The 24,307-nt window shown below is 37.5% G+C and overlaps 2 protein-coding genes and 1 long non-coding RNA gene across 3 annotated transcripts; 1 reads left to right on the forward strand and 2 right to left on the reverse strand.

Annotated features, from left to right (window-relative positions):
• The first annotated feature begins 4,227 nt into the window (after positions 1–4,227).
• On the forward strand, positions 4,228–5,501 carry LOC137193969 (uncharacterized). The gene is made up of 2 exons (XR_010930904.1): positions 4,228–4,319; positions 4,544–5,501. It is a non-coding gene; the product is annotated as an uncharacterized lncRNA (long non-coding RNA).
• LOC137193896 (gamma-aminobutyric acid receptor-associated protein-like 2) lies at positions 5,280–13,114 on the reverse strand. The gene is made up of 4 exons (XM_067605372.1): positions 12,854–13,114; positions 8,987–9,042; positions 8,714–8,886; positions 5,280–5,860 (listed from the first exon to the last, which is right to left on the reverse strand). Exons 1-4 carry the CDS (start codon positions 12,885–12,887, stop codon positions 5,770–5,772), a joined length of 354 nt encoding a protein of 117 aa, XP_067461473.1. The 5' UTR covers positions 12,888–13,114; the 3' UTR covers positions 5,280–5,769.
• A 996-nt stretch (positions 13,115–14,110) lies between these two features.
• nqo1 (NAD(P)H dehydrogenase, quinone 1) lies at positions 14,111–22,680 on the reverse strand. Its single transcript, XM_067605573.1, has 6 exons — positions 22,067–22,680; positions 19,212–19,379; positions 18,477–18,607; positions 18,143–18,256; positions 16,781–16,882; positions 14,111–15,919 (listed from the first exon to the last, which is right to left on the reverse strand). The coding sequence occupies exons 1-6, from the start codon at positions 22,068–22,070 to the stop codon at positions 15,578–15,580; spliced, it is 861 nt and encodes a 286-aa protein (XP_067461674.1). The 5' UTR covers positions 22,071–22,680; the 3' UTR covers positions 14,111–15,577.
• Positions 22,681–24,307: the final 1,627 nt, after the last annotated feature.

A 24,307-nucleotide genomic window follows, 5' to 3' on the forward strand; every position in this document is an offset into this window, starting at 1 on the left:
AGCAGCGTTCAGTTTTTATGCTCCACATATCTGGAACAAAATCCCAGAAAACTGTAGGTCCGCTGCAACTCTCAGTTCATTTAAATCGCAGCTGAAGACTTTTCTGTTTGCCGCCGGCATTGATTGACAGCTGTGATTGACAGTTGGCTCACCTGCTGCTCTCCCCGGCTCCGGGACTCATACTGAGTCGGACTGTTGTCACAATATGTCACTGAGTTTAATGTTACTTGATTATGACACCTGCCCTGTTAGTACAATTTAGCTAAAGTAGCTAATGTTAGCCCAAGTGTGCAGCACTCGGTATTCCCAGTAAGCTAGCATTAGCTTGGGTCTGGGGTAGCGGGGCATGTTACCAGAGCGTGAAAGGCAACACCCCGCACTCCTGGCTCCAAACGGAAAAGATGCAACTCTGGGCTTCAAACCGGCTCCAGTGCCAACGAGATGACGTCACACCTCGCTACGTTCATCTTTATATACAGATTGTGGTGAAATCTGATAAATTGAGTCAGTGTCGGTTGGAGCTGAAGACTACAAGTTTGAAAATTTAAAAAAATCTGGGAGTGTGGAGTTAGACAGAAGTGGGTTTACCAGACCAAGCATTGATTTTGATCCTTTTTTTTCAAAAACTCTGAGTCTGACAGTGTCACAGGGACCGATAATTCGGTGGTAGTTGGTTAAATAGAAAAATAAAATTCTGTTTGGAGTAAATCACACCACCATTGGGGGAAAAGAAGAAGAAGATTAATTTGTTGTCGGCTTAAAGCACACAAGAAGAGTATTTATATACAGAGCAGAGGTCTTTCATATACAAAATAATAGTTGACTCAGTATGATTCCCTGCGGCACTCCAAAACATTTACAAATACTTGTACTTTACTGGGATATTATTTGGTACTTCTACCTCTACAAGTCAGAGGAAACATCCAACTTTTTAACCTGCCCCACATTTATTTCTCCGCTAAAGCTGCTACATTGCTTTTACTTACAAATGATATAATAAGTTTATAATAAGATGGTGCATTATTGTAGATTAAAGGCCCTGCAAACAAGCACAGCTGTACCCGATTAGACTAACCTAATAGGAACTATAAGGTTTGTACATTATACTGCAGAATAACCAACATGACACCCCCTGAAGCCCCAAAAAGTTATATATATTTTTTTATCTAACAAAATAAACACTCGTACAGACAAATTATTATCTTGTACACATAAGATAAAAAATATCAACTTTTGGGACGTTTGGGGCTCCATAATTTAACACTGAAAGGGACAATTTTTTGATACTTTAAGTACATTTTGCTAGTAATACTTATGTACTTTTACTCAAGTAGAATTTTAATGCAGGATGTTTAACTTTTGGCAACAAAAGATATTTTGTTTTTTAATGTGTTTAATGAAATAAAGGATCTGAATACCTCTTCAACCTCTTCCCCAAAGTCACAGGATTGAAAAAAATCAATAAAAAAATTGCACAGATAGCAGAATAAATGTGTGAGAATGTAACAAAAATTTCATCTGAACTATGAATCAGGGAAATTCTGTTTGTTTACTACCAAGTAGAGGATATTCGTAGAACGACCTTTGCAGATGCAGAAGTAAAAATAGGAAAAGAAAACTACTGAGCCAGACAATTTTACAGTCTTTGGACTTGTGATAGATTATTGTTTCTTTGTGAGCAGCAAAAACACCCTGAACACCATTATTTTAACCTGAAATGTTATGATTCTTCCTTTGAATCAGTGTGATTGCAAATGTTTTTTTCTCCATAAACAAATATTGTAAAACCTAAAGAATACTCTCTGAAAGCTTCAGTAAAAGATAGATTCGCAATTTTTCCCATGTGTCTTAAAACAACAGTCAGGTGTCCATATGAACAGTGAAAGAGGTTTTCCTCGCTGTAATCATTCCTCCTGTTCATACTGGATATTAAAAGATCCTTCAAATGTGCTTTCAATGGTAGTGATGGAGGTCAAAATCCACAATGTGTCCACACAGTCATTTAGTGCAATAATTCATTTTTATATTCAGCTTCAGCAGTCTGAGTTAGTCATATCAAGTGGATATATGCCACATTTACAGTCTTTTTAGCATCAAATTCCCTCTTTGTGTTTCCCTGTTGAGCTGTGGTGTAAGTATAGTAACAAAAAGAGGAACTTTGACACTAAAAAGACTGTAACATTAAAAGATATCTACTTGATTTGACTCATTTGGACGCTGAAGCTTCATATTAGCTTCAGATTAACTTTTAAATACATTTTTGCACAGAAGGAGGACTGTGGATTTTGTCCTCCATCACTTCCATTGTAAATGCATTATGAAGGGATCTTCTAATGGTCAGTATGAACAGGAGGAATGATTACAGCAAGAAAAATATGTTTCAATGTTCATTTGGGCTCCTGACTGTTGTTTTAAGACAGACTTTGTTTTGTGAACTCATCCTCTAAATCACTCATTTATGAATGACTGATGAGATATTTATGAATAAAAAACAAAAGATGTGGTACAGAGACTAATTATAAGGGGATACTGTGAAGGGTCAGAATATTAACAGTATTTCAGGGTAAAGAAATTATCTCAGTACTTCTTCCATCACTGGTATCGACTTCTTCCAACGTTTAATTGAAGCTATATGATGTTTACAGCGAGCGAAATATTCAAACCCAAGACCTCGTGTGTTTATGGCTGCACCATCACATCAAATGGAAATATGCCTTGTGCATCATTTTACACACACAGCCTGACATACAGTGTGTGTCAATAGCATTAATTTAAGTATTGTTCATTTTACAGTTGATTTTAATAGATCATTACTTCTTCTTACATTTACTGAAGTACTGGACTTAACAAGTCTGAGGTACTTCTGCTTTACTTGAGTATTTTTATTTTATACTTTGTACTTCTATCCCACTACATATAATTACAAGTTTTTGCATAAAATATTTCAATATTCTGTTGTTTAAATTGTCTTTTCTTTTAAAAATTTGTTATGCACTTTGTGTGAAAGGTGCTATATAGTGTATTATTATTAGTTAAAAAACATGATACTCATATAATATGATGCAGTGCTGTTACTATTAATCTACCCAAAGTAGCTAAAATTGGCTTCACAGCAATAAACTACAACATTAAAATGCTCTTACATGTATTTGTTAGTTTAACACTCCAAGCCAGACTGCATAGTGAACACAATGAATACTTATATACATTCAATACATTTTCGCTGATCATACTTCTGCTTTTGTTGACTGAGTCATAACCACAGACGAAAGGCCACTGACAGATGTTGCATTATTTTCGTGGGTGTTGTCAGTGTTCGTTGGAACTAACTAAAAAAGTTCTTACAGATAATGACATATTATAGTGACATCGGCGAATTATCAAGAATAACCAAGATGCTGATTCAGAAAGGACATGTTGTTGTTGTGGCTGTTGACAAAGCTGTGAGCAGCACAAATGAATTTCAGTTCTCCTCCATTGTTTTTGAGTAGAGGCAGAAATGTAAGAGACAAGAGATCTGAAAAACTGGACAAATAAAACTAAAACAATTTGAATGGAAAGATTATTAGATTAGCTTTTAAAATACAACCAGTGGTTTCCAACCTTTTTGGCTTTTGACGTCTTACAAAAAGCAGTGTGTAGTCAGGGTCACATTTCACATGTCTATGAGTTGTTAACAGCTCCACCAAATAGTGATTTTTCCCTCTAAACTTCTCACATGGAGAGTTTGATTACAGTGAGGAAAACCTTTTTTTAGTCTTCATATGGGCAGCTGACTGTTGTTTTAGGACAGACTTGAAAAATTTTGAACCTGTCCTTTAATGTGACCTTGGAGATGACAGGATATATGGAGATGAGGATATATGCACATATATAACAAGTCCCATCATGATTGAGAAGCTGAAACCAGAGATTGTTTGCTTGATAAATAACCTAAAATATTTTTTTGATTATAAGATTGTTTAATTGATCATTTCAGCACTAATCAAGTCAAAGCATTTTAATCTTGTAGGGGGGTTGCAAGGTGCACCCAAATGCAGACACAGACGAAAGTGACAGTGAATGAAATAAGGCTTTATTGCCAGGGAAGTGAGGGCATGGAGGTGGATGGAGTGGAGATGAAGCGGGCTGAGGCAGAGGACTGGAGGGCTGAGAGGAGTGAGAGAGGATGGCGAGGGCTGGCAGAAGGGAGCAGGTGGTGATGGGCCGGAGAGCGGGCAAGCGGGCAGACGATGCACGCCTGGATGGAGGGCCGCCTCAGTGACGACATCGTAGCCGAGCAGCGCAAAGTAGAAGAGGCTGAACTCATCATCTTCCAGGTCAGAGGTCACTCACATCTCTTGTTTGTTGTTATTATGTGCTGAACAAGCGGCAACTACCACGACGGCACATAATATTCAAATAATACTTTCCAAAACAAGGAATACAGATTCAATAAATTATGGGATAAGCAAAGACAAAAAGGAAAAGAATTTACTTAAATAATTTAAATAAAAACAATAAAGTAAATGCATTAAGTGGATTGTTGTGTCTCTTTCTGCAGTTTCCTTTGTACTGGTTCAGTGTGCCGGCCATCATGAAGGGCTGGATGGACAGAGTGCTAGCACAAGGCTTCGCTTTCTCCCTGGAAAAGATGTACGATAACGGCATTTTCAAGGTCTGTCTCAGGTGGACAATTACAGTGGATCTACTGATCCAACATGAGACAAACAAAATGCTGATGATGATAAAATGAAATATCATAACTTTGAGGTATTTGTACTTAACTTGAGTATTTCCATGTGATGCTACTTTATACTTCCACTCCACTACATTTCAGAGGGAATATTAACAAGCTTTTAAAATACAACACATTGTTAAAGATGAAACCAGTGGTTTCCAACCTTTTTGGCTTTTGGCGTCTTACAAAAAGCAGTGTGTAGTCGGGGTCACATTTCACATGTCTATGAGTTGTTAACAGCTCCACCAAATAGTGATTTTTCCCTCTAAACTTCTCACATGCTTTCATTCAATAAATGATCCAAGACCAAATATTTGGACAACATGAACTAAATGTTTGTGTTTAGTCTTCCGTCTTTGGTGTACGAGTATTTTATTGTGTGCATCTTTTTTCTTCTCCCGGCTCCTTTTCAATCATGGATTGTGTATTTTGTTGATGTTGTAGTTTATGTGGACAGTGAAGAATAAAAAGTTGCACATGTTGAAGCTGATCAAACTCAGTTAAAATAAATATTGTGCAAATATTCAAAATAATAATAATAAAAAAAAAACGGACCCAGTTTAACTTTAATATTTTTATTGGTTAGGTCATCCAGCTACCTTACCTTCAAATAATTAAATTAAAATTCTTTTAAATATTGTCTTCAAAGAAGAAAGCATAACTAAAAGCAAAACTCATTCACACATATCGTTTCAAAGGTGGAAAAAAAAAAAGCTAAAAACACTCAAATCACAACATCAAAACAAATAATAATAATAATAATAATTGAAATTGAACACACTATACACAACTTAATCTATGACTCTATGAAGAACTGGTGCAACATGGGCCAGAACAAAACACACCGGTGCACTCGTTTATTTCTATCCAGTCAGGTGAGCAGTCAGTCAATCATTCTGTTGCATTCATGTCACTGAATCTCTCTGGGGCTTCCCACGGGTTTCTCCAGGGGCCGAGTCGGGGCTGTGATTAGATGCGGGAGGGGTGTCGGTGTGGCCGAGCGGCGCCGCAGGTAAGGCCGGGGTCACGATCATCGGCTTTTTTTCTTTTTAAAAACCGAAGGTGTTTTCACCGCTGTAAGCCACGTATAAAAAGCCGTCCTCGTCCTTCTCTTTCTCGTACAGCTGCCCCATCGTGATGCTGCAACGGGAAGGAAGACGCAGAGTTAACGACTGCTGCGAGCACACGCGAGAGGAAACACATGATGATGATGTCAACACTTTCATAATGAGTGAGAGCCAAACTGGGGATACTGGTTTCACTGGTAAGCAGAGAGGAAACAGAGAAACCAGCTGCATCCTCTTTCAATATGTATGGAATCTATATGACAATATAGTACATTTAAAGAGACAGGAGCAGACAGGAATGTCTGACTTTGGTTAATCAAGCAAATTAAGAGTTGCAACTATTAGTTGATTAATTGATTAGTTGTCAACTATAAATTAATTGCCACATATTTTGATAATCGATTAATCCTTTTAAGTAATTTGTTAAGAAAAAAGTCCAAATTCTCTGATTCCAGCGTCTTAGTGTTAGCGTGTTAGTACCTATTATAGGACCGCATTACTCATAAACACCTGCTACTTCCTGTGACAGGGAGGATATTTTTATTATTGTTGTTATTATCATTATTATTATTTTTATCATCATACAGATAGTTGCTAGCTATTGACTGTCGATTAGTTGCCAGCTATTAAATTAATCGTTTGGAGTCAAGAAAAATCTGATTCCAGCCTCAATTGTGAATATTTTCTGGTGTCTTTTGTCGTCTATGACAGAATAAACTGAACATCTTTGGGTTGTGGACTGTTGGTCGGGACAAAACAAGACATTTGAGGACGTCACAATGGTCACTGAGAAACTGTAACGGGCGTAGACAAACCCATTTATCGAGAATATAACCCGCAGATTACCTGATAATGAAAACAGTCTTGTGTATTTAGTATTTAATAAGATATCGTTTGATTAACTGTTGCTGAGGACATTTAGGTGATATCGCCCTGCCCTGCTAGTAAAACCTGAGAAGAAACTGGGACTTAACAGCAGATGGGTAAGTGTGAAATTGTAACTGTATTTAGTTTTCTGGTTGTTTTTTCACACAGTTATTTCTTCACTGGACCTTCATGATGACACAAGACATGGCCTTTTAAACAGAAAACATGCTTAGAAGTCTCGCTGGAATCCCCCCAGAGGCCACTTTCCACTTTCCTTTCCTCTGACTCATGCTGTAATCCTTCCTGCCTGTTGCTCTCCCTGACAGAGCTAAAAATACTGGCTGTAAGTGCTGAGTAATGACAATGAGGAATGTCTGAGCGTTTGGTGCTCATAGGTGCGACTACTGCTCACTCTGGGTGTCGTTCTATAGTTAATAATTTCCAGGTGTCAACTTTATTTAAAAAAAAGGGGGGGGCGCGTGTCAGCACTTCTGCACCCAGCCATAAAAATATAGACGTTAAAAGGCGACAGTGTCTCTTCATCCAGACTGTGGTGATAAAACTAAACAGAGTTCCTGTTGATAAAAGTCATAAATGTGACTTCGACTGATGGTTTAATCTTAACTACCTTATATGACCATGAAGGCATTTGTGTGTCAACAGGTCAGATCATTACAGAGCCAATTACAGGCATAAAAAAAAACAAAACATAAGGTGACTTATAAACGTCCTGCTGTTTAACCTGCCATCATTTTTTTGGCCTGGTTCAATTCTAGTTCAGCAGGTTTCTGAAGCCCCCCTGCCCCCCCACAACTGAATCTGACAGTCTGACATTTACACCCACTTCTCTGTTTGGCCGGGCATGCAGAGGTGAGAAAAGAGCTTGATTTAAACTTTCTTCATTCAACTATTTCTGTCACTGTTCATGTGCAACACTACCACTGCCTTCCAGGAGAGACTCTAATTAAACTAATGGCTGCAAATAACAATTATTTTTATTATTGATTGATCTGTTGATTATTTTCTTGATCATAGTCTTCAAATGCTTTTTCTTTTTTTTGCGACCAACAGTTTAAAACCAGAAGATATTCAGTTTACTATCAAACAGAACAAAGAAAAACAGCAAATCGTCAAAATTAAGAAACTGAGAACAATGAATCTTTAGTATTTCTGCTGGCGTGATTAGCAGCCACACGGTTCTCCGTTCTCTATTTCTCTGTTTAGTGTCGTCAGGTTAGGCTAACCCCATTGTTGCTAACTCTGAAGCTAACCTCCTTTCAGTTTCAGTTGTGGGAAACAACAGACGTGACTTTTCTTGGTCTTGAGAAGCTGCAGCGTTTATTTACGGACACACTGTAATCTGTTCTGTACATTTACAACTTACCAACTAAAGACCACTACGGCTGCAACTTACAATTATTTTCATTATCAATTTAACTGTTGATTGTTTTCTCGATTAGTTAATTATTTGTTTGGTCTGTAAAATGTTTGACAAACAGTGAAAAATGCCCATCACATAGTCTTCAAATGTATTGTTTTTTTGGCGACCAACAGTCTAAAACCAGAAGATAATCAGTTTTACATCACATAGGACGAAGAAAACCAGCAAATCGTCACAATTAAGAAACCAGGAACAATGAATCTTTAGCAGTTTTGCTTGAAAAAAAAAAGATTTAAACGATTATCAAAATAGTTGCCAATTACTTTTCTGTTGTTCGACTAATCAATTAGTAACATCAGTTGTTTCAGCTCTAATTTAAACCATATTTTGTCCTCCCCCTCTGTATTTAATTATGATTATTTATTCAATTTAAAAATGACAAATAAGTAATATTCAGATTCTGCTGAAAGGAAGTGATGGTGGTCTGGTTACCTCACATACTGCTGTTGTGGACATGACGGGGAGCAAAATGCACCAAGTTCAAGGTAATTTCTGCAAAACTAGCCTATCACGTTAACTAATTATCTTCCTTGCAGCCTGGCGCCCGGTACCAGCAGGTCGGGAACCTCTGAAGTAAAACATAAAACCGAACCCCTCCTCCTGTCTCCCGGCCCTCACCTTGACTGAGGCACCGTCTTGTCCACAAACAGGAAGATGGCCTTCTCTGAGGGCAGCTGGATGCGTTTCCTGATGATCCACATGAACTGAGCCACTGTGATGTCGGAGGGGACCAGGTACTTCCTCTTGTCGATGTCCACAATCTGTGATCCAGACACTTTCTCCACGATCACCTGACAAACCACACAGAGGCACCAGCAGACGTGATTACAGCCAACATGCATCACACGCCGAACGACCTTCTTTAAGTCAGCGGTGATGGTTTTTACTCACCGGGACCCTGTCAGGGTACTTGTTGCGGATTTTGGCTGACTCTATGCATCGATGTTCTGCAGGACAAAAAAACAAACATTTGTGTTACTGAGGTTGATGTTAAGTGACGACAGAAACCTTTTAGGTAACACTTCCTCTTCACCGGACGGACACAGATCGATATTTGACGGCTGAGGTAAGAGATTCACAGACAGCTGCAGTGGATTTAAACTCACCGAGACCAGTTAAACCTGTCACTCCTGTCACTGTTAGCTTCTACAAAACTTTATTAACCATATTAACTCTGTACTGTCTATGGCAGACTGGCAGCTTCTACACTGAAGTCCAGCTCAAAGTATTAATTGAATATTTTACATTTTCTGGCATTTGCTAAAAAGTAAAGTTCCCTATTTTCATAATTAACAACTAACTAGGCTTCTTTTAAATGAGTATTTTTTATTATGAATGAAAGGGTTGTTTTGTCTATAAAACATCAGAATCACATTTTTGCTTAAAAAATATTTTTGATAATTAATCAATTGCCAAAACACTTGCAGATTAATCTTCTTTTAACTGATTGATTAACTGATCGTTGCGGCTTTAATTTGACAACAAAAACAATTTTTAGTCAGCTTTTTACTGGTGTTGAAATTTGTTGAATAACTGATTAGCTTTTTGACAGTAAAAAAAACACGACTTTGATAATCAATTAATTATTTTAAAAAATAAACAGGACCTTTTTTTTTTGCTTTATATGACTGTAAATTAATCATTTTGGACTGTTGGTCGGACAAAAAAAAATCTGATGGCGTCATCTTGGGGAAACTTATGAGAATTTTTCACAATTTATTACTAAATTACTAAACAATTGATTGGTTAATCAAAAAATCAAAAGATTAACTGATCATTAACCCTAGCCTCTACACTCTACTTTGCATTTATGTATTTTATAATTTCCTGTTAGTATAAAGGGATATTATGTTGATCTGTTTGTATATCAACTACAAAAACAGTATACTGACAATAACAATACAGTTTAGGGCTGAAACTACTGTTTATTTTCATTATCAATAAATCTGTCTATTATTCTCTCAAATCAAGTAATCATTTGTCCTTAAAATGTCATAAAATGGTGAAAAATGTCAATCACTGTTTCTCAAAGCCCAAAGATGTCGCCTAAAATGTTTTCTATTGACTCTGAATAATTAATTCAATAACTGGCAACTAATCAACAGTCAATAGCTAGTAACTGTCTGTATCGTAATAATAATAATAATAATAATAATAATATCCTCCCTTTCACAGGAAGTAGTGGGTGTTTATGGGTAATGTGGTCCTATAACGGGCACTAACAATAACACTGAGGTGGGACATAAGCCAAATATTTCTGACATGTACTTGTTTGTTTTTACACTTGTAATGTTGTGAAGTGCTGCACCTTTAAAAACCACATTATTTCTCAGCAGCAACGTTTCGTCTGTTCTCACAAATATGTGAATTGCATCATTAAGCCTTTTTTTTTTTTTTTTTTAAAGTCTGTAAACACTCTACTTCTCATTATCAGCTAGTCTGTCAACAGGAAGTTAAAATATCAGACATGTCAGTTGAGTATTTCCATTTGATGCTACTTTATGCTTCCACTACATCTACTTCACAGCTGTAGTTTCCTTTCAGATCAATATTTTTATGGAAAACATACGATCTGATCACTTTTATTCAAAAAACCCAATAAAATATATATTTCTATAGATTAGACCACCCACCACTAAACACTGTTAAAATTCTGCTTATATGTACATTATCAATATTTCAATATATTGTTTCAGATTAAGATTTAGCACGAAGGATAAATATGTAAATTTGATCATTAAAGCCCCTTTTTTTAAAGCTTGTAAACATTCTACTTGTCATTATCAGCTAGTCTGTCAACAGGAAGTTAATTTCAATTATGAATTAATGGTTAAAACATCAAACATGTTAACAGAATTGTCTACTTTGATTATAACTAATTTTATCATGAATAAATGTTTTTTGTGTTCATTTCTTTTGTTGTAAAGCACTTAAAGCTGCATTTTTTGTATGAAAGATGCTGTACATATAAGGTTATTATTATTATTATTATACATTTTAGTATGAATACTCTTTGTATCTCTCTTGTAAATTATGAGGATTTTTATCTTAATTGTGAATGAAAGTGTTGCATAAATCAAGAGTTACATATTTTATTACATATTATTAAAGACCAAAGATATCTGATGTTTTGGCTGCTAGTAAAAGACAATTCTGAGGCATCACTTTGAGGTCTGGTTACTTATAACTAGCATTATCATGACATCAGGTTATTTCTTAATTTCATATTCCAAATGATTAAATGAAAAGCTGATAATTGATTATATGAACGTGTGAAACACTGTGGGACGCTTTGAGTGGTTGATAAGACTAGAAAAACGCTATATAAATGCTGTCAGTTTAATTTTCGCCACCAGGGGTCTCTCAATCAAAACAATAACAAAAGACAGAGTTTGAGGATGTCGTGAAGGAGCGTGGGATCATGGGAGTTGTTGTCTTCATTGATGAAAATTGATCTGATGTGACTCAGACAGAAGAAAAGAAGAGAGGCTAAATCATATTCATGGATGAAGTAATGTATTAAATTTATATTCATGTTATGTCATTTCATTCTAATGAACTAGCGGCAAGTAATGTTAGCTAACGTTGGCTTTACGTGGACAGCTTCGGCGACGGAATGAGCAGCAAACGGTAAAAAATAATCTTGTGCTCCATAATGAGTGAGCAATATAAACAATAGTAAACAACAGAGTGGCTAGCTAGCTAGTTTGTCAAGTTCCTTTCTGATTCCCTGACGTATTATCTGGTCTTTCCCCGTTATGGCGAGTAGAGGAGGTAAAGGGGATATGACGCCACTGACAGGAGACCAAATGAAACGGACCGTTACCGTCATTAAATTACTAATTTCTCTGGGTTTGAACCAAGCCTCCAGGAAGAGCGCCGGGCTTTGAAGCCAATTTGACATAGTAACCAAACTGTGGAATTACAACTTCCTGTCTAACAGGGGCCCAAAGAGCGTCTTTTTGGCTCCCAATCGTGAGAAAAGGAGCGTCTGTAAAACAGTGGAATATAAAAATATATAAATAGGTCTAGTCATTTTTAGACATTTTAATGTGGAAAAGTTACATGTGTCTCTAAAGAGCAAATGATTAGTCAGTTTATTGACAATAATCATGACTTTGCATCAACAGAAGTCATTATGTAAAACACTAGAAGGGATGCAAAAGAAGCCTGCAGGCCTCCTCAATGTTCAGCCAAAACAACTTTTTTCCCCTCTTGGTGACGCCTCTCAGGCCTCCAGTTTATGGCAGGTGGGGAAACAGAAAAATATCATGTTTAACTACATATATAGACACTCAAAAATCTTTAATATCCAGCTGCAAACAGTCAGCTCACAGCAGAATGGAGGCTTAGCAGCTTAATGTGTCAATATCCTCCATCAATCAGCCTGAAAGCAGGTCGTCGTTCCGGGGTGGAAATGAGAACAATGACACGATGATTTGTTGACACACACAAACCCAAAACGTCTATTTTAAAGTGGAGACATGCGAATTGGCTTTTACATGAGCTGACATTAATATTTACAGCTGTATTTAGCGTGTATGTACAAACCAAAGCCTCCTCTAAACAAAAAGCCTAACCGACAGGCCACTCTGCACGACCGACGCAGTTTAAAGTGACGTTTTCTACACGTTTAACTCCAAAAAAAATGTTCCCACAGCGCAACATAATAGATATTCTTATTATGATTTCTCTGGGTTTTTATTTCACATTTTAATCACTCTTGTAAACCACAATAACAGCTCCCTCCTCCCTTACCCAAGGAGTGATCCTCTTTGAACATCCATTTCATGTTTGCCGTTTCCGGGCTCTCTCTTTCCGCTCGATGCAGTTGATTATAAACACGACTCAAGGTTAATTTGGGGGTTTAAATGTCTTTCTTTTTTCCTAGTATCCTTTAAATGAGTAACTCTTAAATCGGTATTGGAGCAGGGCAGCGGCTCGCTTTCTCTCTCTCGCTCAACACTTCAGCAAAACAACAAACAACAACCTCCTCTTGACGATCAGCCTGCAGAATGGAACAGTCCGGGAGTGACGTCACCGTCAGCACTAACTGCGCTGCCCCGGCGGTGACGGACTGTTCCATTCAGCCGCACACAGGGGGGGGGGGGGGGGGGGGGGGGGGGCGACAGTATTATCCCTACTATTAACATCTTTTTTTAAAAATTTAATATAAGTATATATATTATATATGTATATACATATTTAAAATTAAAACACACCTTCTTGTTATAAAAAAAAACTTGACTTGAAATGAACACATTCAAATTTTTTTGTTAAATAAATTAAAAATGTCTCCAGATCAATAACAGTATGACAAAACAGTTTTATCAGGGGTGGAAAGTAACTAAGTACATTTGTGATGTACTTGTACTTTACTTGAGTATTTCCATGTGATGCCACTTTATACTTCCACTCCACTACATTTCAGAGGGAAATATTGTACTTTCTACTCCACTACATTTATTTGACAGCTTTAGTTACTTTTCAAATGAAGATTTGACACAATGGATAATATAACAAGCTTTTTAAATACAACACATTGTTAAAGATGAAACCAGTGGTTTCCAACCTTTTTGGCTTTTGATGTCTTACAAAAAGCAGTGTGTAGTCGGGGTCACATTTCACATGTCTATGAGTTGTTAACAGCTCCACCAAATAGTGATTTTTCCCTCTAAACTTCTCACATGGAGAGTTTGATTACAGTGAGGAAAACCTTTTTTTAGTCTTCATGTGGGCAGCTGACTGTTGTTTTAGGACAGACTTGAAAAATTTTGAACCTGTCCTTTAATGTGACCTTGGAGATGAGAGGATATATAGAGATGAGGATATATGCACATATATAACCAGTCCCATCATGATTCACTTGACTATTCGCTTGATAAATAACCTAAAATATTTTTTTGATTATAAGATTGTTTAATTGATCATTTCAGCACCAATCAAGTCAAAGCATTTTAATCTTGTAGGGGGGTTGCAAGGTGCACCCAAATGCAGACACAGACGAAAGTGACAGTGAGTGAAATAAGGCTTTATTGCCAGGGAAGTGGGGGCATGGAGGTGGATGGAGTGGAGATGAAGCAGGCTGAGGCAGAGGACTGGAGGGCTGAGAGGAGTGAGGGAGGATGGCGAGGGCTGGCAGAAGGGCGCAGGTGGTGATGGGCCGGAGAACGGGCAAGCGGGCAGGCAGGCAGGCAGGCAGGCAGGCAGGCAGGCGAGTGAGCGATGGTCCAGGAGCATTAGAGAGAGAGACAGCAGTTAGCAAAAAATCCAAACTTGGAGAAATCACGATATCTAAGCAAGAGGCCTGAAGCATACGCTACCACTTGAGTAGAAACAACAATCTGGCGATGAGTGGCTGAAGAGCCCGGGTATATATACACACACTGCAAGCTGATGAACTGATGAGAGTCAGGTGAGCAGACTGGGAGAGGTGATGAGCTGATTGTAGACAGGAGTGTAGAGCTGGAAGCACCCACACAAACAAACACAGAGAGAGAGAGAGACAGACAGGGGAACACTGGAAACACAGGGAAATACTAGCGAATCTTCAGGTACCATAACAAATCTATATAGTCCAAAAACATCTGTACAAACCCTCTGTTCTTAGAGCTTCGGTTCATGGAAGGAAACTTCAAAAAATTCTTAAATGTAGAAAAAAACGGAGAAATCTCAGTAAGATCAACAGAGGAAAGACCCTTTTCCAGAATAGAAAGACATAGATGTTCTTTGTACACAGTACACAGAAATAACCAGTAAATAGTAACGAAAATAAGTACACACAGTGAACATTTGTCCTGTATTATCAGCAAAATATACTCCACTTGATTATTTATTGATTATAAGTGCCTCAAAATTGTACTTCAGAGATGAATAAATGCACTTACTGTTTACTTTCCATCACTGTGTAAATGCAAATGAAAAACATGTCATGCATCTAAAATAAAAATAAGTTCAAGTCATTGTTCTAAATGGTTTTATTTCAGCTTCAGTAAACACTGTCTCACTTACTGCTGGAATATTTATTAGATCACAACGTTTCAGCGGCATCAACACACTTCCATACACATATATATATATAGAGAGAGAGTACATAGGAGCTGCCTCAATCATCCAATCAGGGGACTATAAACATTAGTTTGACTGATGAGAACGTTGAACTAACACAACAAATATCCTGTCACCGTCGCAAAAGCATTGAAAAGATTAGAAGAATACAAAATGACAGAATATAACAACACCAATAAATCTTAAGTAATATCTATGTGACCCCGAAGATCAAAAATAGAAAACAAGTGACTTAAGATCAAACATATTAAGGACATTAGTCTCAATTCGTCCAAAAACTTTTTCAATATTTCAGCAGTAAGTGAGACAGTGTGCAGTTTTTTCATTGTCATACAGTATTTTGGTATTAAAGTAATCTTGTCACATACAGTATATAGATGGTTTAAAGGCACATTCATGAGTGAGGAGAAGGTTCTAGTTCCTGCAGGATGGTTTCACACTATTCTCATCGGTGGGTTGAACTTTGGTTTGGTTGTCAGGCGGCAGCGGTTTCCCTAAATGGTGTCCCGTGGTGATACCGAAGGGCTGCGACTCTTGTTCCTCCTTCACCTTGGGCCGCAGCATGAACCCCCCTTGAAAGCTGAGGTCAAACATCTCGCAGGGGGCAAAGGTCAAACACTTTTCAGCCAGCAGTCCTTTTAGTCGGGCCCGCCACCCTTCTAGCATCGCGGTTCGCACGGCGGGGGGACAGTGAGCCGGACTCCAGAATATCTGAGGAGCCAGAACCTGAAATCCACAGAAGTGCAGAGTCCCGTTCTGAAAGAAAGGAGGGAGACAGAAACAAGAGAGAAGCAGGTTAAAGACCATCCGCCACCAATAACAATATATTTATATACATATTATTATATAACTGGACATGTGTACATTGTATTTTGTCTTTTTCTACTTGTGTATTTGCATGTTGTTACTTGAACTGTTTCTGTTTTTGTTACCTGCCTATAGGGAACACGGATATAAATTAGCATTTTTTTGCTAACTCCAGAGTGTTTACATCTTGTATTTTATACTGATGTTCATTAATGTGCTCTGTCCCTATCAAGTAAACAAATAAATAAAATAAATATAGCACGTATCAAAATCAGCAATTACAAAGTGCTTTACGAGGGCAGACATAAAAAGAATAAAAAGGTAAATTAATAAATAAAGATTATAAAAAAGCTTTATGATAAAAGTGAGTAAAAAAGCTTCAGAATGACTGATGGAATATCTTTGGTTATTTATGATTGAAAACAAATTTTCTTTTTGCAGGATCCCCCCAATTACAGGCACAAATTTATTGATTTATATATATATATAATATAGTTTGGTTCTTAAAATTTAATTTGACATTTTATATGCAAATAAAAAAAATGAATCTAAATAAAATAAAGTACAAGTCGTTATTATCTACATTGATGTATTTCAGTTTAAATAAAGCATAATGCTTTATGCTTATATTCATGCACTATATATCACCTAATATCTGGTGAATAATTGATTTATTCTATTTATTTAACCTTTATTTGTACAGAGTAGGTTGGCTGAGCGTACATGCTGTTAACAGTAACATTAAATTACAAAAAATAAAGTAACAAGAACGACAATTTAATTCTGCTTAAACAGGCTGTTCAGACTCACCTGTAGAGGCCACAGTGAGATGTTGATGTCTCCGTTGATGCCATCAGGGCGGAACATAGTCTGTGTCGCTCCGGTCGAGAAGGACAACATCGCTTTCTTTTTCTTTAGAGAAACATCAAAAATACAGTTTTTAAAGAGTGTGATGAGAGGAACTGTACTAAAGTATAATTACTAGTATAGGTGCTGATCTGTGAGGAAAACACAGTAACTGCATGTTTGTGGGAGAAGTTGATTAAACTTCAGGAGTGAATTCAAACAGCTTCTTTTTTCTAAAATTTGACAATAATGTAGCATTTTTATTGTATTATATCTGATGGAATAACAGTATCATTGTGCATTGTTTTTGTGACCTATAAATGTATATTATATTATATTATAATCTGCAGTGGTGGAAGAAGTATTCAGACCCTTTACTTAAGTATAAGTTCAACAATGTAAAAATACTCCATTGCAAGTAAAACTCATGCATGAAAAATCCTACTACAGTAAAAATACATAAGTATTATGAGCTTGATGTAGTTAAAGTATTGCAGTAAAAGTACATAAGTATTATGAGCTTGATGTAGTTAAAGTATTGCAGTAAAAGTAGTGGTTTGGTCCCTCTGACTGATATATTATTATATATGACATCATTAGATTATTAATAGTGAAGCATCAGTGTTAGAGCAGCATGTTACTGTTGTAGCTGCTGGAGGTGGAGCTAGTTTACACTACTTTATATACAGTTAGCTAGTTTAGTCCAGTGGTTCCCAACCTAGGGGTCGGGCCCCTCCAAAGGGTCAGCAGATAAATCTGAGGGGTCATGAGATGATTAATGGGAGAGGAAAGAAGAAAAAACAAAGTTCTGATACACAAATCTGTTTTCAGTTTCTGGACTTTTTCTCTAATCTTTGATTTTTGCTGAAATATTGGACCATTTGAACAGTTATTGAAATGAAATCATGTGAGAAGTTTAGAGGGAAAAATCACTATTTGGTGGAGCTGTTAACAACTCATAGACATGTGAAATGTGACCCCGACTACACACTGCTTTTTGTAAGACGTCAAAAGACAAAAAGGTTGGAAACCACTGGTTTCATCTTTAACAATGTGTTGTATTTTAAAAGCTTGTTAATATTATCCATTGTGTCAAATCTTCATCTGAAAAGTAACTAAAGCTGTCAAATAAATGTAGTGGAGTAGAAAGTACAATATTTCCCTCTGAAATGTAGTGGAGTGGAAGTATAAAGTAGCGTCACATGGAAATACTCAAGTTAAGTTCAAATACCTCAAAGTTATGATATTTCATTTTATCATTATCAGCATTTTGTTTGTCTCATGTTGGGTCAGTAGATCTACTGTAATTGTCCACCTGAGACAGACCTTGAAAATGCCGTTATCGTACATCTTTTCCAGGGAGAAAGCAAAGCCTTGTGCCAGCACTCTGTCCATCCAGCCCTTCATGATGGCCGGCACACTGAACCAGTACAAAGGAAACTGCAGAAAGAGACACAACAATCCACTTAATGCATTTACTTTATTGTTTTTTTTTTTTTAAAGTAAATTCTTTTCCTTTTTGTCATTGCTTATCCCATAATTTATTGAATCTGTATTCCTTGTTTTGGAAAGTATTATTTGAATATTATGTGCCGTCGTGGTAGTTGCTGCTTGTTCAGCACATAATAACAACAAACAGGAGATATGAGTGACCTCTGACCTGGAAGATGATGAGTTCAGACTCTTCTACTTTGCGCTGCTCGGCTACGATGTCGTCACTGAGGCGGCCCTCCATCCAGGCGTGCATCGTCTCGTCTCCGTACTGGAAAAGCTCCGGGTTCTTCAGATCACCTGGACACGACACGCGCTGTCAGAGCTTAGAGGATAAATCTGATGATATTCTATGTTTCTCTTGCTGGCGATAAATCCCACGAAAAGCTTGATTTATCTTACACACACACTGTAGTTTATTTATTCAATCTAACACACACCGTCCTGCTGGCAGAAATACTCACTAGAGCAACAAACGTGGATTCATCCGCCGATGAAAATAGTCCCCAACAAATGCAATTTCCTCCTGTTTTAGTAACGTTTGTTAAACATTTCAGTGCCCAGCTGTTTTAGGAAAGTACTGAGTCTATTTTTAACAGGAAAATATATATTTGTGAGCTGTTTTTAAAGATTTATGTCAGTAGGAGCCGATGCGCTCGGGGCAGAAAGAATCGATCAACAAACTAACGCATTGTCGGTTTTGGCATTTTCATGCGATTTGTCGGCAATAAAATATAGAATAACACAAGCTTTATCCTTTAATTATGTATTGTGACCTTAATATCCCTCGTTTGCTCTCAAGTGTTCCAGAAAAAAAAGAGCAAAGCAGATCTTGCAGGCCGCTCAGGGTTTGACTTTGTTTTGTGCTCGCTCGGTAATTTAGTCAGTGACAGACAGGGATTACCGATGATGTCGTCCTGGGTGGCGTTAGCTTTGAAGTTCATGGCGTACAGGTCAGACACGACGACCCTGTAGCCCTGCTCCGTCAGCTCCTGCACCGCCACGTCTCGAACCGCCGCGTTGAACGAGCCGGTGCTCTGGTGGGCGTAAACGATCAGAGCCGTCTTCTGAGCTGTCAAACACACACAGATAGACAAACACATTTACGTAGCAATTTACATCAGTACAAAAAATATATGAAAATATATGTAATGACAGTTTTTTATCATCTTTTTTGTATTATTAAGTTTTACATTACGGAAAAAAATGCAAATGTTCAAGAAAAAGTCAAAGGATCATTGCTAACTTTTAGCAATGTTGGCTATTTTTTAATATTATATGATCTATTTAGGCTTTATTTATTTTGTGTAAAACCTTTCCTAAAATATTTTACATTCAGTTACTTAATTGCACTTTTTTAGCATAGCGCTGGTCTACTAATCTGCTTCTTTTTATTGAGTTTTTAACTGTTCTTATGTGTTTCTAGGACTGTTAGTAGATTTTTGCACCCTGTTCCTGAAAAACGCATATCCGTCCTACTGTATGCGTATTTCTATATGGATGTGGTTGGAATGACAAATACGTTTGAACTTGAACTTAAAACTTATAAGCCATGCCGCTAAAAATAATTTACTAATGCTTCTTAGATCAGTTATAATCCATTAATAAGAACAACTGCTGGGTTACACGGTTGTGAAACGTTCCTTTGGCTGTTGTTTCTCCTCCTCATTAAGTTTTACACAGTTATAAATGTTAGTAGGTCATTAATAAAGTGTAAAGAGCAAAACTTTCATGCAAAGAGCAAATAAATCAATGATTCTGCTCGTTAATAAAGTGTGGTGAGGTGTTTTACAACAGTCCATCAGGTCTGCAGGTGTAAAGGTTGAGAAACATTTATCATAACGGATCTATATGGCATTAATTAACCTTGATAAAGTTATTTGATACAACTTGTAATGGGTGCCTTATGAGAGATCTTTTTTTATTCTCCATAATATTCTAAAATCCAAACTTTACAGCAACAAACGACATCTCTTGAAAGAGAAAACAAGCTCTGAAATTCTCTAAGTAAGCCACACGTCTGCAGAAAAACCAGACAGTTGGCATTACGTTAAGATAATCAGTGGTTTGATCTTTTACTAGATGCACACAGAAAATATAGCAGACAGATAAACCTAAACAGGAACTGTTGCGTCCCTCCGTCGCTGGACCTGAAACACAGCTGAATGACAAATAATGACATTAAAGGAGCTGTGAAACGTGTCTGACGAGGCAGACGCGCCGGGCGTCAGCAGCAGTTTTAATTGTGACACAATAAAGCAGGATGAGTAGGTGTTAAATTAAAGGCGTTGGCGCTGTGCGAGCGTTCGGAGACTGTCTTTAACACAGTCTGCTGATCTGTGATCACTGCTTTTAAAACAAGGGATTCCTCTGTGTGTTGGAACAGAGAAACCACGATCTGAATGTTCCTCGAGGCAAAAGACAGAAAAGAAACAGAGCTGCACCAGTAACACAACAGGTTCATTGTACGTAATAAAGCTTCTGATGTCACTGTGCTCACACCAGCTTTGTCAGTCTCTAACTTTGTGTGTCTGCTGTGTGATACTGGACAGGTAATGTACTGTGGAGGGTTTATCACTGAAAACATCTGCCTGCATCTGGAAACAAGGGGTGATGAGAGTTAGAGTCATAGTGAGCCAGAACAGTGAAGTTTTAGGGCGTAAAAAAAAAACTGTTAAAACTGCAGAGTTGGTCTTTGTGGGTTTGTAAGTACGAGTGAGCACTTTACATTTTGCACGGTCATGTGACACATACAAAAATACTGTTTGAAGTTACTCAGATCTGTGTATTATAACCTGATGATTTGGTTTTATGAATAATAATGTAAAGTTTGATAACTCATGAACTAATCTATCATGTAATTGTTGCAGCTTTTAATGTTTTGCTGGCAGCTACATTTAGACCAGTTCTTACAGCTTTTTCTCTGAAAACAGCAGCTACAAACGACACTATGAGAGCTGCTGAGACTGAACCAAAACAGTGAAGTTGCAGCCGGACAGATAAACAACGAGCTGAAACTCACTATAAAGCTCCGAGAGGAGCTGCAGATAATTCTCTGTAGGTTCATCACTACGAGCCACGATCGACACACTGACAGATCAGACTGTGATATAATGATAAATATCGATTAAAGCTGCTTTACTTTAGTTCAGAGAAGATCATGTGACACATTTGAGACATATGTAGGAACAAGCCTCTATTGTCTCACTTCATGCAGCTTAGAAAGAAGGACAATTTTAACCTAAATAAATAAGTTAACAGTGTTGTTGGACATTTAGTGAACTCATCATTTTAAGCTACAAGACTGAACTCATGACTTTTCTGACCTGATTTAAAACTGACAATCTTATCTAATGTAATCATACTGAGTTAATAATAAACATGAGTACTGATTTAACACAATGGATCATTTTGTAGGTTTTACGGTGTACCGTGTTATATTATATTATATTATTTTATATGAATGTGAAAATGACACAAACGATCAAACCAAGGTCATTGTCTTCTGATAGAAATATGGAGTTTTTACAGTCCTGAGGGTGTTACACAGATTGACAATTTAGATCTACATAATGATTTTTTTTGTGAATATTTTAACATATGTGAATTGTAAACAGCTGTGAGCGAATGCAGCAAAAACTCGTCGATAATCTAACCAGACTTTGTTTGTACAGAGAAGCTTTGCATATCAGAGCAGCAGTAGCAGCAGACAAGCAGGTTTATAGGAGGTGTTGTCAGTAAATCAGAGCGGAGACTCACCCATGCTGCGTGTGTGTCTGTGTGTCGGATCCGTCTGCACTGTAGACCAGGTTCCTGGTGGCACCGTGGCTCTTATAGACCCTGTGGCTTTCTGTGCGTGAGAAACATGGTTAAGATTGGATATCAGATGGAGCAAGATATTTCTCGAGGTTACAACTACACACCAGAGGAACCGAGAAGAAAAAAAAAGAAAAAAAAAAAAAGTCTGCTGTCAAAACTGCAGGACCGGTTTAGTTCAGTGTTTTGAAAAGGAGGAGGCGTGTGTGTGTGAGTCAGTCAGGCTGCGGATTCACTGGTGCAGTTGAATGAGATTGGTTTCATTTGGCCTGGAAAAGAATGTTTGGGTCACTTTCAAGGGATTATCCGACAGGGTCATGAGGCTTAATAAACGCTTTAATCCGACTTAATTTCACCTCGTTAGAAGAGAAGTGGAGGAAGGCGTCGGTTTAGTAAAAGCCCGAGCTGTTCAGTCAAGTCCCCGTGTTTAATGTCACCTGTCACCACTTTCTTTGCAAACAGGCTTTTATGACCGACTTGGATTTCACTCTGAGTCTGTCAGCGTGACAAAAGCTGGTCGAGTAGGTGAGAAAACTTCTCACAAAAAGGGATTATAATAATTCTAATATGATATATTAATATTAATAATGTTTTGAGGGAAATGGAGGGCAAGATGGCCTAACACTAAAAGATAAAACCCCTTTTCACCATTCATTAGTTTATTAGTAGCTGTTCTGGAGCTTTTAAGAGTTGATCTTCCTCATCAGGTGAAGTTTGCCCACATGTTGCCTCGATAGAAATGTTTTTCTACATGTGATAAATTCATATCTCCCTGAGCCATAACAGTACTAGTTTCTCAATGTTTTAATTAATTAAAGTCACATCTGTCTGTTATATTTATACAGGTATTGGCCTTGTAGACCCTACTGTTCCTGCTCTGGTTTATCTGTTTTCTTTATTTTATGTCTGAATCTGGTAAAAGATCATGCCATTGATTATTTTAATGCCAAATGTCAGGATTTTATGCAGACATTTCTGCTTATTTGGACTTCAAAGACTTATTAAAGCATATTGCAGCATTTCTGATTAATTTATGTGACATATACTGTAAGGTAGCACAATCCATGCAATAAAGTATTTCTTGTTCTAATGGAATCTTGGTTTATGCAAAATAAATGAATAAATACAAAATACCTGCATAGACAATAGCGATACATATTGTGATGCTACCTGTTGCTTTGTTTTCTTTACAGAGCTTTATATCAAGTTTCAGCTCATTGTTTAACTGTCCGGCTGCAACTTTACTGTTTTGGTTCACTCTCAGCGCTCTCATAGCGTCGTTTTCAGAGAAAAATCTCTAAAAAGCCACTGTACACTACCTGCTCAGCACCAAACGGCAAGCAGACGCAGTTAGCTGTAGACTAGCTGGTGAACATAGTGGAGCATTTAGCAGCTAAAGAGTCAGATATTTCCCTCAGGAGTTGGTAGAGAGCAAAAAACAGAAGCTAAAAGAGAGTGAATATTGGACTTAAACTCACCAGGTGGACAGAAACACGACTCCAAATGAATGATAATGTTGCTACGTGACTGCTGGATGTGGACACACATAACATAAAAGGTCATGATAGGTCACTGTTGCGTTCACTACTTGTTTCCACTGAAAACAAGAGGAGAAGAAATCAGTTAATGTAGGTTTAACTAGCCTATGTGGTTGTTATTGTAAGCATGACTACTTATTTGGTACTTAAAACATCATCTTTTCCTAAACATAACCAAACTGTAACCATAACATTGTTATGTAGTGTTGTAATGAAGTGTCTTTCCGTTGACCACCCTGATACACTTATCTAATCTTCTGTTTCAGACTTTCTGACAATTTCGGTTGTAATAATAAAATCAACAGGATGTAGGCGTTTGATAAAAGCCATATCATAAAAGCTGACGTCTTAACACAGCTTTCCACTAGATTACATATTTTTTAATGTTTCCACGCTACCTGACGTGCTCCCACAGTCACCCTGAGGCGGAGTTATCCCGCAGTGGATCAGACACGCCTTCGGCATGTGCGTTGCGTGTCAGGCTTGACAGACTGGAATGCGACAGGAATGTTACCTGGACGCTTCTGTCACCTGCTGATCACCTGGGTGAGACTCTGCAATGAGACCTGCTCAGATTACCTGTCTGAGGGTAAATATTTCAGTGCAAGAGTCACAGTGCATTAGCAGGTCAGTCAAATGCAAGGCA

The sequence above is a fragment of the Thunnus thynnus genome, chromosome 1, assembly GCF_963924715.1.
Source record: "Thunnus thynnus chromosome 1, fThuThy2.1, whole genome shotgun sequence".
NCBI lineage: Eukaryota > Metazoa > Chordata > Actinopteri > Scombriformes > Scombridae > Thunnus > Thunnus thynnus.